The 19472-nt window shown below is 49.5% G+C and overlaps 1 protein-coding gene across 2 annotated transcripts in view; it reads left to right on the forward strand.

Annotated features, from left to right (window-relative positions):
• Window positions 1–15227, forward strand: part of Nacc1 (nucleus accumbens associated 1) — a 17462-nt gene extending 2235 nt beyond the window's left edge. For both annotated transcript variants that reach the window (XM_021632225.2, XM_021632224.2), the window contains exons 2-6: window positions 8436–9347; window positions 9464–9637; window positions 10906–11011; window positions 11111–11208; window positions 12431–15227. In XM_021632225.2, the coding sequence (XP_021487900.1) occupies window positions 8444–9347; window positions 9464–9637; window positions 10906–11011; window positions 11111–11208; window positions 12431–12693 (1545 nt within the window). In that variant the 5' untranslated portion in view covers window positions 8436–8443 and the 3' untranslated portion in view covers window positions 12694–15227. The remainder of the gene's footprint in view (window positions 1–8435; window positions 9348–9463; window positions 9638–10905; window positions 11012–11110; window positions 11209–12430) is intronic.
• The last annotated feature ends 4245 nt before the right edge of the window (window positions 15228–19472 follow it).

Below are 19472 nucleotides of genomic sequence, written 5' to 3' on the forward strand. Positions count from 1 at the left end.
CACAAACTTCTGGGTGACTGGTATCAAGCAGTTTAATGATAACTTTCTTCCTGAGGCTCTTTTCCCCCACATCTCCTTGGAGTTTCCAGAACATGACCAACAACAGCTAGCCCTCTGCCCTCTCTTGGTTGTGGTGGTGGGGGGGGGCGGCACTGGGAACTAGGCCAGCAACCTATGTTAAAGAACGTGGTGCTCTCCGGTGCTGCAGCCCTCCTTAAAGTCCTATCTTTGGGAAAACCCTCCTGCCCCAGCATCTGTCTCTTGGTTAGAGTAGTATCACCTCAGAACCTTTATATAAGCATTTATTCCCCTCCCACCCCACCCCCCCATTTGCTGCTCAGTCCTGTGCTTTGGCTGTTGATGTACAGATGTAATGTCTGCTTTTGGACCAAGGGAAGCTGCTGGACCTAGACTGGCTGCTCCCAGGCCTCGGCTGGGTGGAGTATTGAGGACAGATGGTGTCAGCTCAGCTATTCACAGCTGGAATGCAGAACTGGTAGGAGTTGGCCCTGAAGTATAGCAGCAGAAATGCTCAGGTGGCACCTCCACCTGAAACTAGAACGGAATGTGCACTGGTCATATCTGCTTTTCAGTGAGAACCTGAGGCAAGTACAACAAGCCTGCTGGCTAAAGTGGACAGTTTGATTTCAGTGCTCTGTGCCCATTCCCTTGCTGGGAACTGAAGAAGTAGCTCTGAGGAGCACATTCAGCAGGAGTTAGCTCTTTACAATTTCTGTTCAGATGGTCACCAAACCTAGACAAGGAAACGGTCCCCAGAGTACAGAGAAATTAGACTGCTCTGTTAACGAAGAGGATATAGCAAGGAAAGGAGATGGTCAGTGATGTGGGGGTAGGGAGGTTTCCATTGGGTAGTCAGAAGCCATGATCTGAATAATAAGTTAGGTTGGGGGCGGGTGTTCTGGCTGAGGTCAACACATTCAAGAGCTTTTATTGAGTGTGTGCCAGGCTCCTGCTGAGTTACCAAAACATTTTGTCTCTGAGAGAAGAGTGAGGGATGACTGGTATGGGGCAGAGATCCTTCATGCTGTCCACAAGAAATAAGAACCCAGTCAGAGGATCTCCCCAGCACCCTCTGGCAAAGTTCACATCCCTTGACTTAACATCCAGAGTTTCTTTTTGGTTTATTTCAAGACAGGGTTTGTCTGTCTAGTCCTGGATGTCCTGGAACTCACTTTGTGGAACAGAATGGCCTTGAACTTACAGAGATTCTGCCTCCCAAGTGCTGGGATTAAAAATGTACACCACTGCCGACCAGCTCAGAGTCTCTTAAAAATCTTTCCTACCACCCACCTCAGAACTGGGCTTTCTAAAAATGTGTGTTTGAGCTGTGCAGGGCCCATCAGAAGGCTGGCCAATGAGCTCTGGCCCAGCTGCACACTTGAGCTGAGCTTAAGGCAGTACTTGGGCAGTGTGTCCTCTTCCTGGGTGTTTCTTTCTTTTCTCTACATACTCATACCCCTGGGTTAGTTTGAGCATTTTTCTGTGTTTGATCTCATTCAATCCCATGACGAGCCAGCCCTGTGGGTTGTCATCACCATCTGACACATGATAAAACTGAAGCAGTCCTTCAGTACTACCCTCTTCTCTGAAGCCCACAGTAGTACCAATTTTCTAGTGGTATCTTCCTTCACGTACATTGGCCCTGTTTGTGAGTGGTTGGGGTTGGGTGAGAAAATCTGGCAGGTTAAAAGTAGCATGTCACAGGTTGTGCTCCAAAAGTGCTTATTCTGTTTGTTCTCTATGCTGCGTCAGCGTAGGTCTAAAAGCTAGAACTTGTGGGACCTCAGTGTCTGATGTGTTCTGAGTGGAGCAGAAGAGATGAGGATGAGTGAATGTTATGATAGGGCAGAATCAAGTGCCACTGCTAGGCACCCTATTTAGCCCCTGAGACTGTGGCTAAAAGTCTTAATTCTCAGTTTGCCTATCTGATAAGGACACAGACATGCCTGACCTGTTTGGGTTGTTGCTGATGGGAGAAGAGGCACTCCTGGCTTCTAGGAGACCAGGTTGCTCCTTAGCTCAAGACAGTTGTCTAGGACAGCTCCTCACCACCAAGAATTGAGCTGGTGGCCAGGCATGGTGATGGACACCTTTAATCCCAGTACTAGGTGGCAGAGGCAGGTGGATCCAGGTCAGCCAGGGCAACATAGTGAGACCCTGTCAACAACAAAAGAAGGACTTGGTGTAAATGACAGTGATAATGGTGCTCCAGTAACACCTGGTGTCTGGTATTGGAAGGATTATTGGAGGTTGCTGCTGGCTCTGAGATGAAACGGTGCTGTAAAAGGCATAAGATGACACAGCTTATAGACAGGAAGGTGTGGAAGAGACAGTACTGACAACAGCTGGTGCTGCTGGATGTCAGCTCAGAACTAAGGTTGATGTGTTGTTAGCCCTTTTTTCAAATTGTTTGTTTATTTGTTGGGGGGGTCGCAGTAACTTGTGGGAATCAATTCTTTCCACCTTGTGCATTGTGAAGATCAAACCCAGGTTGCCAGGCTTAGCAGAAAGTGTCTTTACCCACTAAGCCATGTCGCCAGGCCATATGTTAATCCATTTTATAGACTGATGTCCAGCCAGTAGTACTCTGCAAAATCTATTTCTAAGGCAACTGTAAAGTGGGACTTTGGCAGGCACAGTGACACACACCTATTTTCTTGGCAAGTGGAGTCAAAAGGTAAGAAGTTTGAAGCCTGACTGGGCCAAAGAGGCTATGTTTCAAAAGGGTTGGGTGGGGAGAATAGGCCTTTGGGAGTAATTAATTCATGAAGGTTCCACTTTAATGAGATACCCAAGGAACCATGTTCATCCCTCCCACCACTGCCTTCTAAGGCCCTCAGCAGACATTGAAGACCCTCAGTGTCTTCACCTGGAACTTCCAGCCTCCAGAGTGGGAGCAGTACATTTCTGCTGGGGTAGCCCAGCGGCAAAGTCTCTGGCTCCCGTTGGCAGTACAACAGGGACATACATGTTTCCATTCGGACAGTACAAGGAAAGTAAACATCCTGATAGTGAAAAGTGATTAACTTATATGGACCCTGTGATTTGGCTTTTTGCTGTTATTTTTGGGACAGGGTCTCCAGCTGCCTAGGCTGTTGTCTAACTTAAATAAAGATGTAGCAGTGGGTGATACTGCATTTATGCCCTAGCCTCCCAAGATACCAGTCAGCTGGCATCTATTTCTTTGGTCTTTTGTTTTCAAGACAGGCTCTCACTATGTAGTTTCAGCTGGCTTGGAGCTTCCTATGCAAGCCAGGCTGGCCTTGAACTCACCAAGATCTGCCTGCCTCTGCCTCCCAAGTCCCAGGGCTTTTTTTTTTTCCCACACACACTGAATTTATTTTCCCTGAAAGGCTGTCATTAAATTCATGGCAGGGCTGGGCAGTGGTGGCACATGCCTTTAATCCCAGCACTCTGGAGGCAGAGGCAGGTGGATCTCTGTGAGTTTGAGGCCAGCCTGGTCTACAGAGCTAGTTCCAGGAGAGCTATAGTGAAACCTTGTCCAACAACTACAAAAATGGCAGGAATAGGATGGACAGCAGCTCCCTTTCATAGTGCCTGTTAACAGCTCTGATAAGGCCACCTTATTTCCCTCTGTCCTTCGTGAGAAGAAATGAGCCTTCCCAACATTTGATTTAGGAGAACAGGCCAAGGAAGCAAAAACAGGTTTGTATCACACAGAGAACGGGCCAAAGTTTGTTCTAGAATCCTGTCCATGAAACAATGCTGAAGTGGTTAGGATGGAAGCACCTTGCAGAGGAAAACACTAGTACATGTGGATGGGCCAAGCCTTCCCAATCTAGAAAGGGAGTCTTGGCTACCTGGGGCCCTTACCACAGGGTCTCCAAAGGTTAATCTGACCTGGTTTTCTCCTGTCCACACCCTGCACCTTCTTCCGCCAGCATTTCCAGGAATGGGTATCTGTCTGTTACCTCCTCTTCTTCCTATTTGCTTCAAGTGGTCCCTGCACTCTAGCTTCCGCCTACAAGCAGCTCCGGATCCTTAGATCCCAGCAACTATTCTGCCTGTTTTCATGGAGCCCTGGCCTGGGTAATGCCACCAAGTCTGAGCATAAGCCTACTCTTCCAAGTCACAGTCATTCTATGAGAGCCTTCAGATCCAAAAGACAGAGTAGAGGAAACAAAGATCAAGTGCAGAGCCTCTGAGGTAACAGTGGCATTACCAGTAACAGTAGTGGGGCTGAGGGAGGGATAGTTCCACTGTGGATGAGGCTTGCTGAGATACACTGAAGACCATGCAGGGCCATGGTACTAGCAAAGAGACACATTATGTCCTAAACAAGTTATTGCAGCAACTCCTGTTTGTATTGAGACAAAGTCTTGCTTCATGTATGTAGTCCAGCCTGGCACTGGACCGTAGCTTAGAGGTTTGATTATTTTGAGACTAGGTCTTTAAAGTCCAGGCCAACACAGTTCTCTACCTCATCTACCCATTGCTGTGACTACTGATATGTACAGTTATACTGGGATGCCTGGTGTTTTGTTTTGTTTTTGTGGTGTATGAGTATAATCCCTTACCATGCCTGTGTGATTTTGGTGGGGCTGAAGTGTGTTGCCCAGGGCTCTCTTCCCTAAGAGCCAGTGGCCTCTTCTCAGGAAACACTCTACCAGCCCCGTTTTCCACAGATAGCAAATCAGCTCAGTATGGCTGAAGTCTGATCCTAACTTCTGGCTGTCCTGAGTCAGCTTTTAGAATAGGCCAAGATAATGCTTCAGAGCCTCACTCTTGTTTTAGACATGGAATTAGATTTGAATAGGAATAATGATTGGGTCTTTTTAAGAATATTTTGAGGAAGTTACTTTTATGTTTATGGGTGTTTTCCCTGCATGTGTGTGTATGTGCATATGTGTATGTGATATCCAGGATGGCCAAAAATGGCATCTGATTCCTAGGAACTGTTAGAAACAGTTGAGGGATGTAGTTATGTGGCCCAAGCTGATGTGTTCAGGCTGTTCTTCACCCTAGCCTCCTGAATAGCATATGCCACCATGCCTGGTTCAGTCCTAGGGCCAAGGGATACAGTGGTGAGCTGATTGGGTGAACTTCCTGCCCTAGTGGGGCTTCCATGAAGCAGAGACCCTATTTGCTAAATCCACAGATTTGTTGGACCGAGGTAGCTCAGTAGATAAAAACACTTAATGTATAAACCTAGCAGCCATCAAGTTCAATCCCCAGAGTTCACAAACAGGTGGAAGGAGAACTGACTCCATAAAGTTGTCTTCGCCATACATACACGTAGCATGTGTGTGCACACATAAAGGGATGTGTATATTGAAGATGGCTCTGTAAAAGGGTTGCTTGTTCTTTTTTGGTTTGGTTTGGTTTTCAAGACGGTTTTTTGTTTGTTTGTTTGTATACCCTTGGCTATCCTAGACTCACTTTCTTGACCAGGCTGGCATTGAACTCAAACAGAGGACCAGAATCCTGAGTACAGGCGATTTTATTTTATTTTTTGCAATTTTAATTTTTAAAGAGAAAAAAAAAGGCTCAGAGTGATGGCGCATAGGGAATCAGAGGTAGGTGGATCTCTGTGAGTTCGAGGCCAGTCTGGTTTACATAGTGAGCTCCAGCCAGAACTACATGGTGAATCCCTGCCTCAGCTTACCCTTTGACTACTGAGACCACATGCATGTTCTACTTCAACTGAATAATTTTCTTTAAAACCCTTTCAAGTAATCCAGCTCACTTAACCACAGCACTTGGGAAGTTTAGGCAAGTAGATCTCTGTGTGTGAGTTCAAGTTCAGCCTTGGTCTGCATAATGAGACTTAGTCTCCTGAAAAAAAGGAAAAAAAAAGAAAGAAAGAGAATTGGAACTAGCTGAGGAGGCTGAAGCTACAGAACCATTGCAAGCTCAAAACTAGCTCAGGTTACACAGCAGAAACCCGTTACAAACAAAAGCAATACAAAATCTCTGTATTTTTTGTGTTCTTTGCAAATAAACAGTATGTCATCAGGTCTAAAATTTAAGATCAGAAAAATGTGCTTTGCACAACTCCAGTTCTGTGCCGAGAAAACCAGTTGCAGTCTCCTTTTTTTGTTTGTTTGTTTGTTTGTTTGGGGGGGAGGGGATGTGGCAGGGCTGGAATCCTGGTCTCACGTAGGTAAGTACTATATCCCAGCCCGATTTGTTGGTTTTGTTCAACAGTTTTGTTGAGATATACCATGCACTGTATCCTTTCAAACACTGTAATAGTTACTTATTTTTAAGATCTATATTGCCCAGGCTAACCTCTCTATCTTTAGGCTCAGTGGATCCTCCTCTCTGCCCTCCACAGAGTTCCTAGGGACCACACCCAGCTTTGTAGTGGTCTTTCATGTTTTCAGAGATAGTGAACTTAGTTAGGGTTTCATTGCCCTGAAGGGACAACATGACAGTGATAATTCTTTTTGGGTTTTTGTTTTTGTTTTGAGATGGGATTTCTCTGCATAGCTTTGGCTGTCCTGGACTCACTTTGTAGATCAGGCTGGCCTTGAACTCACAGAAATCCACCTGCCTCTGCCTCCCAGAGTGCTGGGATTGCCACCACGCCCAGCTAGCCATGGTAATTCTTATAAAGGACAACATTGAATTAGGTCTGGGTGACAGTTTCAGGGCTTTAGTCCATTATTGTCATCGTAGAAAGTATGGCAGCGTCCAGGCAGACATGGTGCTGGAGGAGTCAAGTCTACATCCGCAGGCAGCAGGAGACTGAGACTTGGTGTAGCTTGAGCTTATGGAGGCTCAAAGTCCACCTCCACAGTGACACGCTTCCTCCAGCAAGGCCACACCTTCTAGTTGTGTCATTCTTTGTGGTCCAAACATTTAAGTATATGAGTCTATGGGGGTCCAAACCTACTCACCACAGAGTGATAGTTCATTACACAAGAATAAGCACACATCCCTTTTGCTCTAAGCAAACCCAGTTTTTCTTTTCCAGCTCTTTACTACCTTCTGTTTTACGTTTTAATGGATTTTCCTCTACTGAAGATTTCCTATAAATGGAATCATGTCATGTGGTCCTTCTATCTGGATTTTTCCTATCATATGAAGAACCTTGAGACTTTCCAAGTCATTTTTCATATTCTCACCAGCAGTGTGTGAGAGTTCAATGTTCTCACCTTTGTTAATACCTGCCCTGTTTTACTGTGGAATAGAGGTGGCTGGAACTTAGAGCCTGTTCGCACAGCCCAGCCTTTTGCCTGCTTTGTTCCTGTTTTCAAGTCTACAGCATGAGGTGATGTCTGTTTTGCATTATGGTTTGAATGTGCATTTTCATGGTGACTGGCAGGATGATGAATGAATGCCAAGGGTTATATTCTGGACTGTAGATAGTGGAATGTTGGTGCAGTATGCCTGTGTCTTCTTCTCATGTGCCAGAGACTGATCTTGGACATGTGCTCCCAAAGTCTGTAGCTTCTGCATCCTCACATTTAACCAACCATAGATCCATAAAGCATACCTCTAATGGTGAAACTCAGTGGTAGAACATGTGTCTGGCTTAAGTAAAACCCTGGGTTCTATCCCCAGCACTGCCCAGAACATTTTTTAAAGGGTTTTTGTTTTTGTTTTTGTTTTTTTAGGCCAGTCTTGGTAGGGCTCCTTCAGTTCCAGCACTTGGGAGGCAGAGGCAGGAAGATCTTTGTGAGTTCAAGACCAGCCTGGTCAACAAAATGAGTTGTAAGACAGCCAGAAACCTTGTCTCAAAAAAAAACAACAACAACAATAATGATGATGATTAGAAATGTTTTATATGTATGGATGTTTGCCTGTGTGTGTACATATGTGTCTGTTGGGTCGCCTGGAATCAAAGCTTGGTTCTTTGCAAGAGACAAGTGCTCTTAACCGCTGAGCCATCTCTCCAGCTCCTGTGCAGAACCTTTTAAATACAGGTGTGATGGTTGATTTGTTATCCTGACATTCTGAATGCTGAGGCAGGAGTAGTACCATGAGTTCCAGGCCAGCTATAATGGGAAACCTGAAGGGTTTACATAAGTGCCTATATCAAGCCGAGTGCTACAAGTCCTGTAGGTCATTTAAAATATATGGAGCCACATCAGCACTGTAGAGGTGGAGGCAGGACGACCAAGACTGAGGCCAGCCTGAGGCTCAGAAGCCTAGTAGTGGAGCACCTGCTGAGCACACTGTGGTTGTGGGTTCCAATATCTATAGTGTCCCTGAGCCAGTCCCCTGCAGATACCCATGGGTGACTTGTCATAAAGGTGGGGCTGTGTGGGGACAGGAAGTGGAGGTGGGTGGCGCTGCCATTCTTAGATGTATCACAGATTTTGCCATGTGGGTGTTCTGGCTCCCACATGCTCTCCTGCAGGAGGTGAGGTTGCTGAGTCAGGGCAGGGCCGATGTTGGTTTCTGCCACCTGACCTGTCCAGTATCTATCTCCTGTCCTTACACAGCTGCTGCCATGGCGCAGACCCTGCAGATGGAGATTCCAAACTTTGGCAACAGCATCCTTGAGTGCCTCAATGAGCAGCGGCTACAGGGACTATACTGTGATGTATCAGTGGTGGTTAAGGGCCATGCCTTTAAAGCCCACCGTGCTGTGCTAGCTGCCAGCAGCTCCTACTTCCGGGACCTATTCAACAGCAGCCGCAGTGCTGTGGTAGAACTGCCGGCCGCTGTGCAGCCACAGTCATTCCAGCAGATCCTCACATTTTGCTATACAGGCCGGCTGAGCATGAACATGGGGGACCAGTTCCTGCTCATCTACACAGCCGGCTTCCTGCAGATCCAGGAGATCATGGAGAAAGGCACTGAGTTCTTCCTCAAAGTCAGCTCTCCAAGTTGCGACTCCCAGGGGCTGCACCCAGAGGAGGCCCCATCTTCGGAGCCTCAGAGTCCCGTAGCGCAGACGTTGGGCTGGCCTGCCTGTAGTACACCATTGCCCCTTGTGTCACGGGTCAAGACAGAACAGGAGTTGGACTCTGTGCAATGCACACCCATGGCCAAGAGGCTGTGGGATAGCAGCCAGAAAGAGGCTGGAGGCAGTGGTGGCAACAATGGAAGCCGCAAGATGGCCAAGTTCTCCACACCAGACCTGGCCCCTAACCGGATGCCGCAGCCAGTCTCAGTGGCCACAGCTACAGCAGCAGTGGCTGTGGTTGCAGTGGGAGGATGTGTGAGTGGGCCCAGCATGTCAGAAAGGACCAGCCCAGGTACCTCCAGTGCTTACACCAGTGACAGCCCTGGATCCTACCACAATGAAGAGGATGAAGAAGAAGAAGCGGGTGAGGAGGGCACAGATGAGCAGTACCGTCAGATCTGCAATATGTACACCATGTACAGTATGTTGAATGTTGGCCAGACAGGTGAGTGCCACCCCTCCCTTCAGCTTGGGCTGCGTGTGTGTGTGTGTGTGTGTGTGTGTGTGTGTGTGTGTGTGTGTGTGTAAAACATGAAACACACTTGCTCCCTATCCCTACAGCTGAGAAGGTAGAGGCCCTCCCGGAGCAGGTGGTCCTCGAGTCCCGAAGTCGCATTCGAGTGCGGCAAGACCTGGCATCTCTCCCAGCTGAACTTATCAACCAGATCGGCAATCGCTGCCACCCAAAGCTCTACGATGAAGGTGACCCCTCAGAGAAGCTGGAGCTTGTGACAGGTGTGCTGGCTGTGCTTTAGTCCCCGTCCCCTTTGCTCTACAACCTCTGGTCTCATGTCACAATGATTACAAACTAGCACCCTACCGGTGAGTCCTGGGGTAGCTGACGCTCTCAATTCCCCTTTGGACAGTTGTTGGTAGCAGGTGTCGTGACAAAAGAGGTGATAGGTGAGTTGGGGCTGGGGTATAATTGAGTTGGTAGACTTACCTGGCATACATAAAGCCTGGATTCCATACCAGGAATCCATGAACTAATTCCACACCGCAAGAACTAGGCATGGTTGTAGACGTGTATAATCTTGGCACTCGGGAGGTAGAGACAGCAGGGTCAGAAGATCACCGTCAGCCCTGGTTATTCAGCAAGTTTGAGGCTAGCCTGAGAATGAGACATTGTCTCAAAAAAAGAAAGAAAGATTGAGTTTAAGGCTGTAGTATGACTCAGTGTAGAGCACCAACATGCTAAAGAAAGCCCAAGTTCTTAAACTGGGTGTGGTGGCACATGCCCATAATCACTGTTTGAGGCCAGCCTGGTCTACAGAGTGAGTCCAGGACAGCCAGGGTTACACAGAGAAACCCTGTCTCAGATAGATAGATAGATAGATAGATAGATAGATAGATAGATAGATAGATAGATAGATAGATAGTCAGTCACATCCCAAGTTCTTGTTTTGACTTTTGAAGACAGGGTTTCTCTGTATAGAAACCCTGCCTGTCCTGGAACCCGTCACTTTGTAGATCAGGCTGCCCTCAAACTCAGAGATGAACCTGTCTTGGCCTCCGAAGTGCTGGGTTTTAAAGTGTATGCCGCTGCTACCACCACCACCACCACCACCGAGCTAGATCCCAGTTTTTATTCTCAGCATGACAAAAGGGAGGTGGGTGAGGAGAGTGGTACAAAGCTATCTCCAAGTGAGGCAAAACATCTCTGGGTCCTAGATTCAGAGTTTGAAGCCACCTTGGCCTACATAGTGAGACCCTGTCTCATCCAAAAAGAAGGAAGCAGGAAGAGGGAGGATAGATAAATTGATTTGCTTCTCATCAAAGACTAGTTTGTAAATTTCTGGGTCATGGGAGCTAGTGGAGAGGGACTGTGGCTGGGCCAGCAGGTTGGGGCTCACTGCCCCTGGGGCCTAGGGGTGCTACTCTTTCTGGGCCTCCGCCACCTTGTTTGTATCTACCTGGGTGTGTTCAGAGTGCTTTGACACACTTAGGTGTACAGACTAGGTGAGTTGAGATTTGGGCCCAGATCATGTGACTTTTCTTACTAGGCACCAATGTATACATCACAAGGGCACAGCTCATGAACTGCCACGTCAGTGCAGGCACGCGGCACAAGGTCTTGCTGCGGCGGCTCCTGGCTTCATTCTTTGACCGGTGAGGTACACCCCAGAGCCCCAGGGTTTGGGAGCAGGTTGTCCCTCCAACACCTCTACCAGGAGTTCTGATGCCTTCCATACTTTACCCCATTTTCAGGAACACACTGGCCAATAGCTGTGGCACCGGCATCCGTTCTTCCACCAATGACCCCAGACGCAAGCCGCTGGACAGTCGTGTCCTCCATGCTGTCAAGTGTGAGTGTTTTGCTTGGGCCCTGGGTTGGCTTAGCAAATGCCTTTTTCTCTTCAATGTTTGCTGTGACGGATGGAGTTGCGGCTGGAATTGGTTGGTTGGTTTGGGGGTTTGAGACAGGCTCTCTCTAGATAGTCCTGGTTGGCCTGGAATGAACTATGCAGATGAGGCTGGCCTTGAACTCCCAAGTTCTAGGATTTAAAAGCCTGTGCCACCATAAAGTGCTTGCCTCATAAGCATGAGGACCTGGCTTCAGATCCCAGCATTCACCACAAAAGCTAGGTGTCTAAAATCCTGGACCTGAGGAAACAAGACAAGAGGATCCCTAGTAGAGTTCACTGCCTGCCAATCTAACTGAAGTGCTGAGCTCCAGGGCAAGTGAAAGACTGTCAAAAAGTGAATTGAGGGGCAGGGAAATGGCTCAGTGTGAGTAAGGCACTTGCATGGTGACCGGGGTTTGGTCCTCAGAACCCACATGAAGGTGGAAGGAGAGAAACAACATGTAATAATGTTTTTTAAAAGCTGTGGCCATGGCCACACATGATGGCACACACTCTGAAGACAGAGGAAGGAGGATCTCTTCCTTTTGAGTTTGAGGAGAGCCAGGGCTATGTAGAGAGACTTTGTCTCGGGGGGGGGGGGGTGTTGTCTGGGGGCCAGTGAGGTGGTTCAGCTGAACAACTTGAGTTTAACCTCTGCATCCCTTCTACAAGTTGTTCCCTGACCGCACACATCCAAATTTTAAAACTTTTAAAAAGAAGGGTTCTGACCAGCACTCAAGAGGCTGGAACAGGAAGATCAAGAGTTGAAGGTCATCCACAGCTACATTGGAAAAGCAGGGAGAGTTCTGAGGTTCCCTAGTGGTTTATTGGGAAAGAGACAGCAGTTGGGGGTATCTTCACATTTAGCCGATAGTATGGAAGGCCCTGAATATCTTTGTCAAGCAGGAGGATCTCAAGTCCAGGCTAGTCAAGAGGTGGCCAGACCTGTCAAAAGAGCAAGTCTGCGGCAGTGGCAGCCAGTTGTCAGGGAGAGCCTAGGTTTGTGTGAACAGCCTCCCAGCCTCTGGATCCTATTACACCACTGTTCCCACAGCCATGGGAGCCTAGGTGGCCAGCAGGAGTTCGGTATAGTTAGTGGGGTCCACTGGACTGTCAGAGAACCTGGGGGTTTTAATGTTAAGGAGAGGAATCTAGGCCCAAGCTGTGTGCTCTGTCCCCACAGACTACTGCCAGAACTTTGCCCCCAACTTCAAGGAGAGCGAGATGAATGCCATTGCAGCCGACATGTGCACCAATGCCCGCCGAGTGGTACGTAAAAGCTGGCTGCCCAAGACCAAGCCACTGCACCTGGTGGAGGGTGATAGCTACAGCAGCTTCATCAGCGACACTGGCAAGATAGAACCGGACATGATGAGTATGGAACACAGCTTCGAGACAGCCAGCCACGATGGCGAGGCCGGCCCTTCAGCTGAGGTTCTCCAGTAACATGCGTGTGACACCCCTTTTAAAGGATGTCACACTCCCCCTCCTATCACACACCCTCGCCTACCACCTGGTCACGATCTACTGTCTGTCCCTCCCCAGGACCTGTGAGGGGGTGCTCCATGCCCTCTATACGGATGCAAGAGCTGGCTGACCAAGGCCAAGCCACTGTACCTAACAGAGGGCAATGCCTTCAGCAGCTTTCTCAGTGACAATAAGAAAGAGCTGAACATGGTGGGCATAGAATACAGCTTCCAGATAGACAGCCCCCTCAGCGGAGGTCCTCCAGTAGCTGCCCAGGACCCTCCCATGGATGTCACACTCCCCCTCCTGTCACACACATACCCCCACCACCTTAGTCACGAGCTACTGTCTCTCCCTCCCCAGAACCTGCAGGGGGTGCTGCATGCTCCCAGCCCCTCTGCCTCCTTGTCATCCCACACCTCTTCCCCAAAGCAAGCTGGGCTGGGTCAAGAGAGGACAGGCATCAGGTGGGATCTGTGACCTTCCTCAACACTCATGGGGAGCCCTGGTTCCCCTTCCTCTTAGGCATTTCCCAGCACCAGGCCCGGCTAGGGGATGGGCAGGGCTCAAGAAGAGCCTGCCCCTCACTGTGGCTGCTTGGGACTCCATGGGCCCAGGGGTTCTCAGGACCCCTCCCACCACCCCACAGTGCTTCCATGTCTCCAAAAGCGCCTTCCTGTCCCTCTCGTCTGTCCCTGCACCTTGGGGCTGGGGTAGGTGAGGCCAAGAGGGACTGTCCACTTTACAGCTGAGGAAACAAAGCCCAAAAAGGCTTAGAAAAATTCTAGAACTGACCCTCTGTGACAGCCTCCATCCCACCCTGCTCTGCCTCTGTGGGTCCCCTCAGCCCAAGAGGCTAATTCCAAGAGAGCAGTGCTCCTATGGGCAGGCGAGGGTCTCAGGACAGGTTTCCAGTCTGGCAGAATTTGTGGGTGTGCGTGCGTGTGTGCGTGCGTGCCTGCGTAGAGTGTTTGCTTTTAAAAACAAGATCAAGAGGCAGCAAGACCAGGGTCGGAACCAGGGAGCAGGCTGGGAGGCTGCTGCCCTTCTCCCATCCGACCCTGGGCAGGGCTCCCAGCCCCCACCCCCTGTACATAACTTTTTGAAACATTTTTTTAGCGAATGAAATATTGAAGTATAAGATTTCCTTTTATTTTTCAAATCAATGGGAATGTGTCTGAGGTCCCCTGGGTCCCTGGGCTGTGGAAGGCAGGATGCAGGGAAAACTGAATGTGTGTGTGTGTGTGGAATGTGGGTGCATGTTTCCACAGGGGCCCAGTCCCAGTGCCCCAGGGCTCCTGTGGATCCAACCAGCTTCCTCTCCCCCAGGACTACAGTTTAAGGGTGTTCACAGGTCCCAGTTGGCTGAGCCCACTCCTGGGGGATGAGGCAGGGCAGGGTCCACATCCATTTTTAGTGGTTTGTGGAGCTTTCTCTGGCCATTTCTTTCCACTCTCCTCTCCAGGAGCAAGCTGAGTTTCATATGTGAGCACAGGGTTTCTGTTACTCCCCTCCATTGACGTCATTTCACCATCTCACTGGTTCTGTTCTAGCCCTGACCTCCCTCCCTCTCCCCAACTCTGCATTCTAGCTGCCTTTTCAGAGGCAGGGGGCTGCAGGATTGGAGAAGGTGGGATGGAGCCTTTTGAGTCAGATCTGGAGACCTGCCACCAGGCCAGCAGCACCCTCTAATCTGCCGGGATCCCTCTTAACATCCAATGGTGAGGGTGGGGTGTTGGGTCTGACTTGGCCCCCAGTACCTTAGCCCTGGGTGGCCAAGTGGAGGGGAGTTGACATCCCTAGCTAAAGCACAAGCACCTTAGTCATACCCCCTCCCTTCACCCTTGCCCTGGCCTGTTGTCCCACCTCCCTCAGCGAAGATCCCAAAGCACAATCTCCTGATAACTTGGCAAGCAGCTGAGCCTGGCCATGATGAGTGCAGGCTGTGCTCCCTGCCCAGGCTTCGAAAGGGGGCAGCTCCATGGGACTGAGAGGTCTTGTAGTAGAGTGGGCAGCAGAGCCCATTGGTTCCAAGCAGCTCAGGAGGTGGCCCTGACTCCCGGGGCTTGGGGTGAGGGAGGTATAAAGCCAGGGGTGCAGGGGAGAAAACTACTCACTAGGAGAGCCAAAGACAGGGTTGTGCCTTACCTCAGGAGCCACCCCTGCGCCCCTCCTCTGGCGGTCAGCTGCTTGTCCTGTCCTCCTGAGAGCTTCATGGTCCCCACCCCAAGCACCCAGGAGAGTGAAAAGTAACCCACCTAGCAGGAAAGACAACTAGGGGCAAACCCAGTGGCTACCCTCCCACCCATCCATGCCTCTCATGGGGACAGGCCATCACCCACTGGCCCATGTGAAGTGCCAATGCCCTCCCCACCCAGAGCCAAGCCCCCACCCTTCCCAGGCCCACAAGTGAGATTGCACATTAACTACTGTACGGAGAGGAGCGGTGTTGGGAAATGTGAACCCTGAGAGTCAGTGATGCTGATAAGAATAAACAAGACGCCTTTGTAACAGCCCTGCTGTGCTCTGCTCACTGGATAGGGACATGCTACCCATCTAGGTGCACGCCTGCCTCCTGACTGCATGCCATGTGTTGGAGTCCCTGTGTTGCCACCAAGCCACAGCCCAGCCTGAGATCACAGGTGCAACTACAAGATAGATAGCGCCAGGTGTGGTGGTGTGCATCCAGCACTCGAGGCAGAGGCAGGTGGAACTCTTGAGTTCAAGACCAGCTTGGTCTACAGAGTGAGTTCCAGGACAGCCAAGGCTACACAGAGAGACCCTGTCTTAAAAAACAAACAAAAAGACAGGTAGCTCCGAGGTAGGGAGGAGCATGTATAAGGCACTGGGTCCCAGAGCTCCCCCAAAACTAAAAGTACAAAGAAACATGAAAAACTGGTGATAGCTCATACCCAGAGAGATTGAAAGTTAGAGGATTGGGAGTTGAGTTACATGGCAAGTTTGAGAGTAACCTGGGCTCCATAAAAGTATAAAAAGGAGGTTGAGTGGTTTAGCTCTTATGTCTCATGGGGCCACTGGCCCTTACTGTGCCTTAAGACTAGCCCAAGCCCCACCCCCTCTGTGAAGTGTGTGTCTGTGGAGGTACATTCTTAGAAAGAAAGTGAACTTTAAGGTCTTTTGGGGATAGGGTGGGTTCAAGACAGTTTCTCTGTGTGTCCTGTTCTGGACTCACTTGGTAGACCAGGCTGGCCTCAAACTCAAATCGATCCATCCGCCTCTGCCTCCCCGAGTGCTGTGATTAAACACCCCGCTGAACATTAAGGGCTTGATTTACCAGGACCACCTTAGATTAGTAGGTTAGTTTTGTTTGTGGTTTATGAGACAGCTCCCTACAAGGCTTAGGCTGGCCTAGGAGTTGTGACCGAATCCCATGTGTTTTCACTGAGACCAGGAGCTTTTATTTTGGTATGGTGAAAAGTCATCAGAAACAATGGCTTGGGGCAAGTGAGATGGCTCATGAGAAGAAGGTACTTACTGTGCAAGTCTGGTCGCCTGACCTGGGTCCCCAGCACCCATGAGAACAGCACAGTTGCTATCTGACCTCTACACATGCCTACGCACTAGCAGATTTATATATCTATATATACATACATAAAACTAGAACAAAATACTCTTTTTTTTTTTTTTTTTTTTTTTTTTTTTCTGGCGTTTGAATTCTTAACATGCTCCTTCTGAGCCCTGAGAGAGCAAACAGGAAGCCTAGAAAAGACACTCAAAAAACCAGCCAAAGCTTGTCAACACTAGTGGTGCAGATAAATATACAGCAAATGCTGGGATATTAGTTGGCAGCGCTATGGGTGGAGTAGAAGGTGTTTCATGGTACAACATCACAAGATGTGGGAGGGGCTTTTGTTTTCTGAAGTTTTCCATGTGTAGCTCTGTCTGTCTGGGAAGTTCATCTGTAGACCAGGGTGGCCTGGAACTCAGAGAAAGGTGTATGCCACCCGGCGGTGAAGATAGCTCCAGAGGTAACGACAGTTGATGCCAAGCTTGACAACCTGAGGTCAGACCCTGGGATCCACAGGGTGGAAGAAGAAATCAACGCTCACAAATTGTCCTCTGACCTCCATACATGCACCTACCCAATAAATATAAAGAAGCAAATATAAAAAATTAAAATTACCTAGGCCTGATTGGCATAGAACTTTCAAGCTTCCTCAAATTCCTGGAGTATAATCAAGGAGGTGGCATGACCCACCTCACCAAGTTTAACATTAATTTTTATTTCATTTGAGATGGGTTTTCACTATGTAGTTCTGGTCTGGAACTTGCTGCAGTCCTGCCTCAGCCTCCTGGACTCTGGAGTCAGAGGCATAAAACACTCAGCCCACTCTGCTTATCTCTAGATGACCCCCATGTATTCATTGTTGAAGTAGTAGTTACCAGCTGTCTCAAGAACACTGAAGAGACCAATCAACTCCTCAATAAAGATCTTTTACTTCCAAATGTATTTAGGCACTGAGGGCTTAGGTGTAAACCTCTGTAAAGAGGAAGGTAGATAACCAAACAACCCACAAAGACTAGACACACAGAAGGGCAGGTTCACAAATACAGACAGAATACACAAGGTCAGGCTGACAGCAACACCTGCTGATACTTGGGCTGTAAGATTCTCCACGAAGGCCAGGGCTTTTGGGTTGACCCAGTGGTCCTTCGTTTCCTGTAGATGAAGATTAACAGAGTCTAGATACCCTAACACAAGCTAAATGTGGTTTTGCACGACTTAATCCCAGCATGCATGAGGTAGAGGTAGGGGGATCTCTTGTTCCAGACCAGCCAGGTTACAGTGAAACCTTGTCTCAAAACCAAAACACATCTGTACCCAGTCTCAAAAGACACTCCCCACTAGGACTTCACCTCACCTGTACTGCTTCCCACATCCTTTCTTGCCTGCAGGTCTCAAGCAGGGAGTGCTTGAATTTGACTGGATTAGCCTCGCTGTGCATATACTGAGTCAAAGGTCAAGGCCAGAGACATAAAACCTCTGGCCTTACCGTTCCTCCAGCCTTTAACACTTCCTTAATGGGCTGGCCCCCAACCAACAGATGCCCTGCCATGCCACATCTTTAAAGTCCCAGGATGTGACCGTTTCTGCTAGGTCCTCGAGGTCCACTCGTACTTCCAAGGCTATTCCGCAGCTTCTTGCCAGACCATTCGCGCTCTCCTCTCCCCGCCACAGAGCCTACCTGCAGGAGCTGGCGCCTACCGGCCTTAACCGCTTTCTGCACCTCGCTGCGAGTACACAACGAGCAAGATTCGGGGCAGGGGTCCTTACATGCGCCCCCTAACCGACAGGGGCCCAGATCCAGACACCTCAATAACCTTCCGAATATCCTTTCACTTCACCACAGGAAGAGCCATGCATCCAGACAGGCGAACCCAAATTGCCTGGCAATTACTGACCTGCAACTTGGTATTGGCTAGCCACCATATGGCTCACTTTCCCGCCACTGTCACTCACCCTCGGACTACAAAGAAAGGATCCTGGAGAGACATATCAACCCCTCCTCTCCACAGCCTGAACCGCCACTTGGCGGGTGCAGGAGCGCTCCTTCACTAACAGAGGACGGAAGGCACTGCCACCTTCACGCCTGGTAGGCCACCATCGAGAGCCTGGCCGCCGAGAGAGAGAGCGGCCCTAGAAGCCCTAAGGGTGTAGACTTCCGCCTGCACCTTGGCCATCTTGGTTGTGGGCGCCCAGTGCCCCAGCCTCACCCTCAGCCTCCTACAGAATGGGGTCAGACCTCAGACTGCAGCTGTGCAACTTCAGTTGTTGTTGTTTTTGTTTTTAACTAATATCAATAATGTTTTCCGCAAATCTTACGGTATGACAGCGAGGTTAGGAACTCATTCTATAGATGCATAAACTTAGCTCAGCAATTAAGAGCACCTGCTGTAGCTGAACATGGTGGCTCACGCTTTTAATCCGGCATCAGGGAGGCACAGCCTGGTCTACGTAGTAAGTTCCAGGACAGCTGGAGCTAGTGAGACTCTGTCTCAAAACAAACAAAAAACCTAACAGAATAAAGCTTGCTGTTCTCATGAAGGTTCAGTTCCCAGCACCCATTTGACGGACCCAGTGTCTGGAGATCCGACGCCCTCTTCTGGCACAGGCATGCAAACAGGTAAATTCAAAAAAGAAAAGCACTGGGAGGCAGAAGCAGGCGAGGACAACTGAAACTATCCAAGCGGTACCCTGTTTCAAAACACCAAAAATTAATAAAAGGCCGGCAAGACGGCTCACAGGGTAGAGGACGTGTCACCAAGCCTGAGTACCGGGTAGCTTCCCCAGGAAGATGCGGGGAGGGAACAGACCCAGAACCCAGTACTTTGCCCTGTACACTTGCAAGTGCAGGAGGGTTTGCAAGTGCAAGAGGCTTTTCCGTAACCCCACGAGGTGCGAATCTCACTCCACCCAGGCTCATCCCGCGTGACGGTGCCTCAGCATGCGAGAGCAGGAGAGTAGGAGCCACTGGCCCTGTGAAGGACACCAAAGAATGGCACCAGCGACCACACTCGAACCACCGGTACAGCATTCGAGTTCCGGAGGCTCCAAGCAGCAGAGATGGGGGTGTGGTCTAAGACGGAGGCCCCGCCCCGGAAGCCCGCTGCTTCGGCCCTTATCTTTATATGGGCATTCGGAAGTGGTTCGCGGCTTCGCCCTACGTCACCACATCCAAATTTAGCCAGGGAAGTCGGCCCGCTGCAGTGGCGGGAAGTCTGCCCGCTTGTGTAGG

This window comes from Meriones unguiculatus, chromosome 10, assembly GCF_030254825.1.
Source record: "Meriones unguiculatus strain TT.TT164.6M chromosome 10, Bangor_MerUng_6.1, whole genome shotgun sequence".
In the NCBI taxonomy this organism is placed as follows: Eukaryota; Metazoa; Chordata; class Mammalia; order Rodentia; family Muridae; genus Meriones; species Meriones unguiculatus.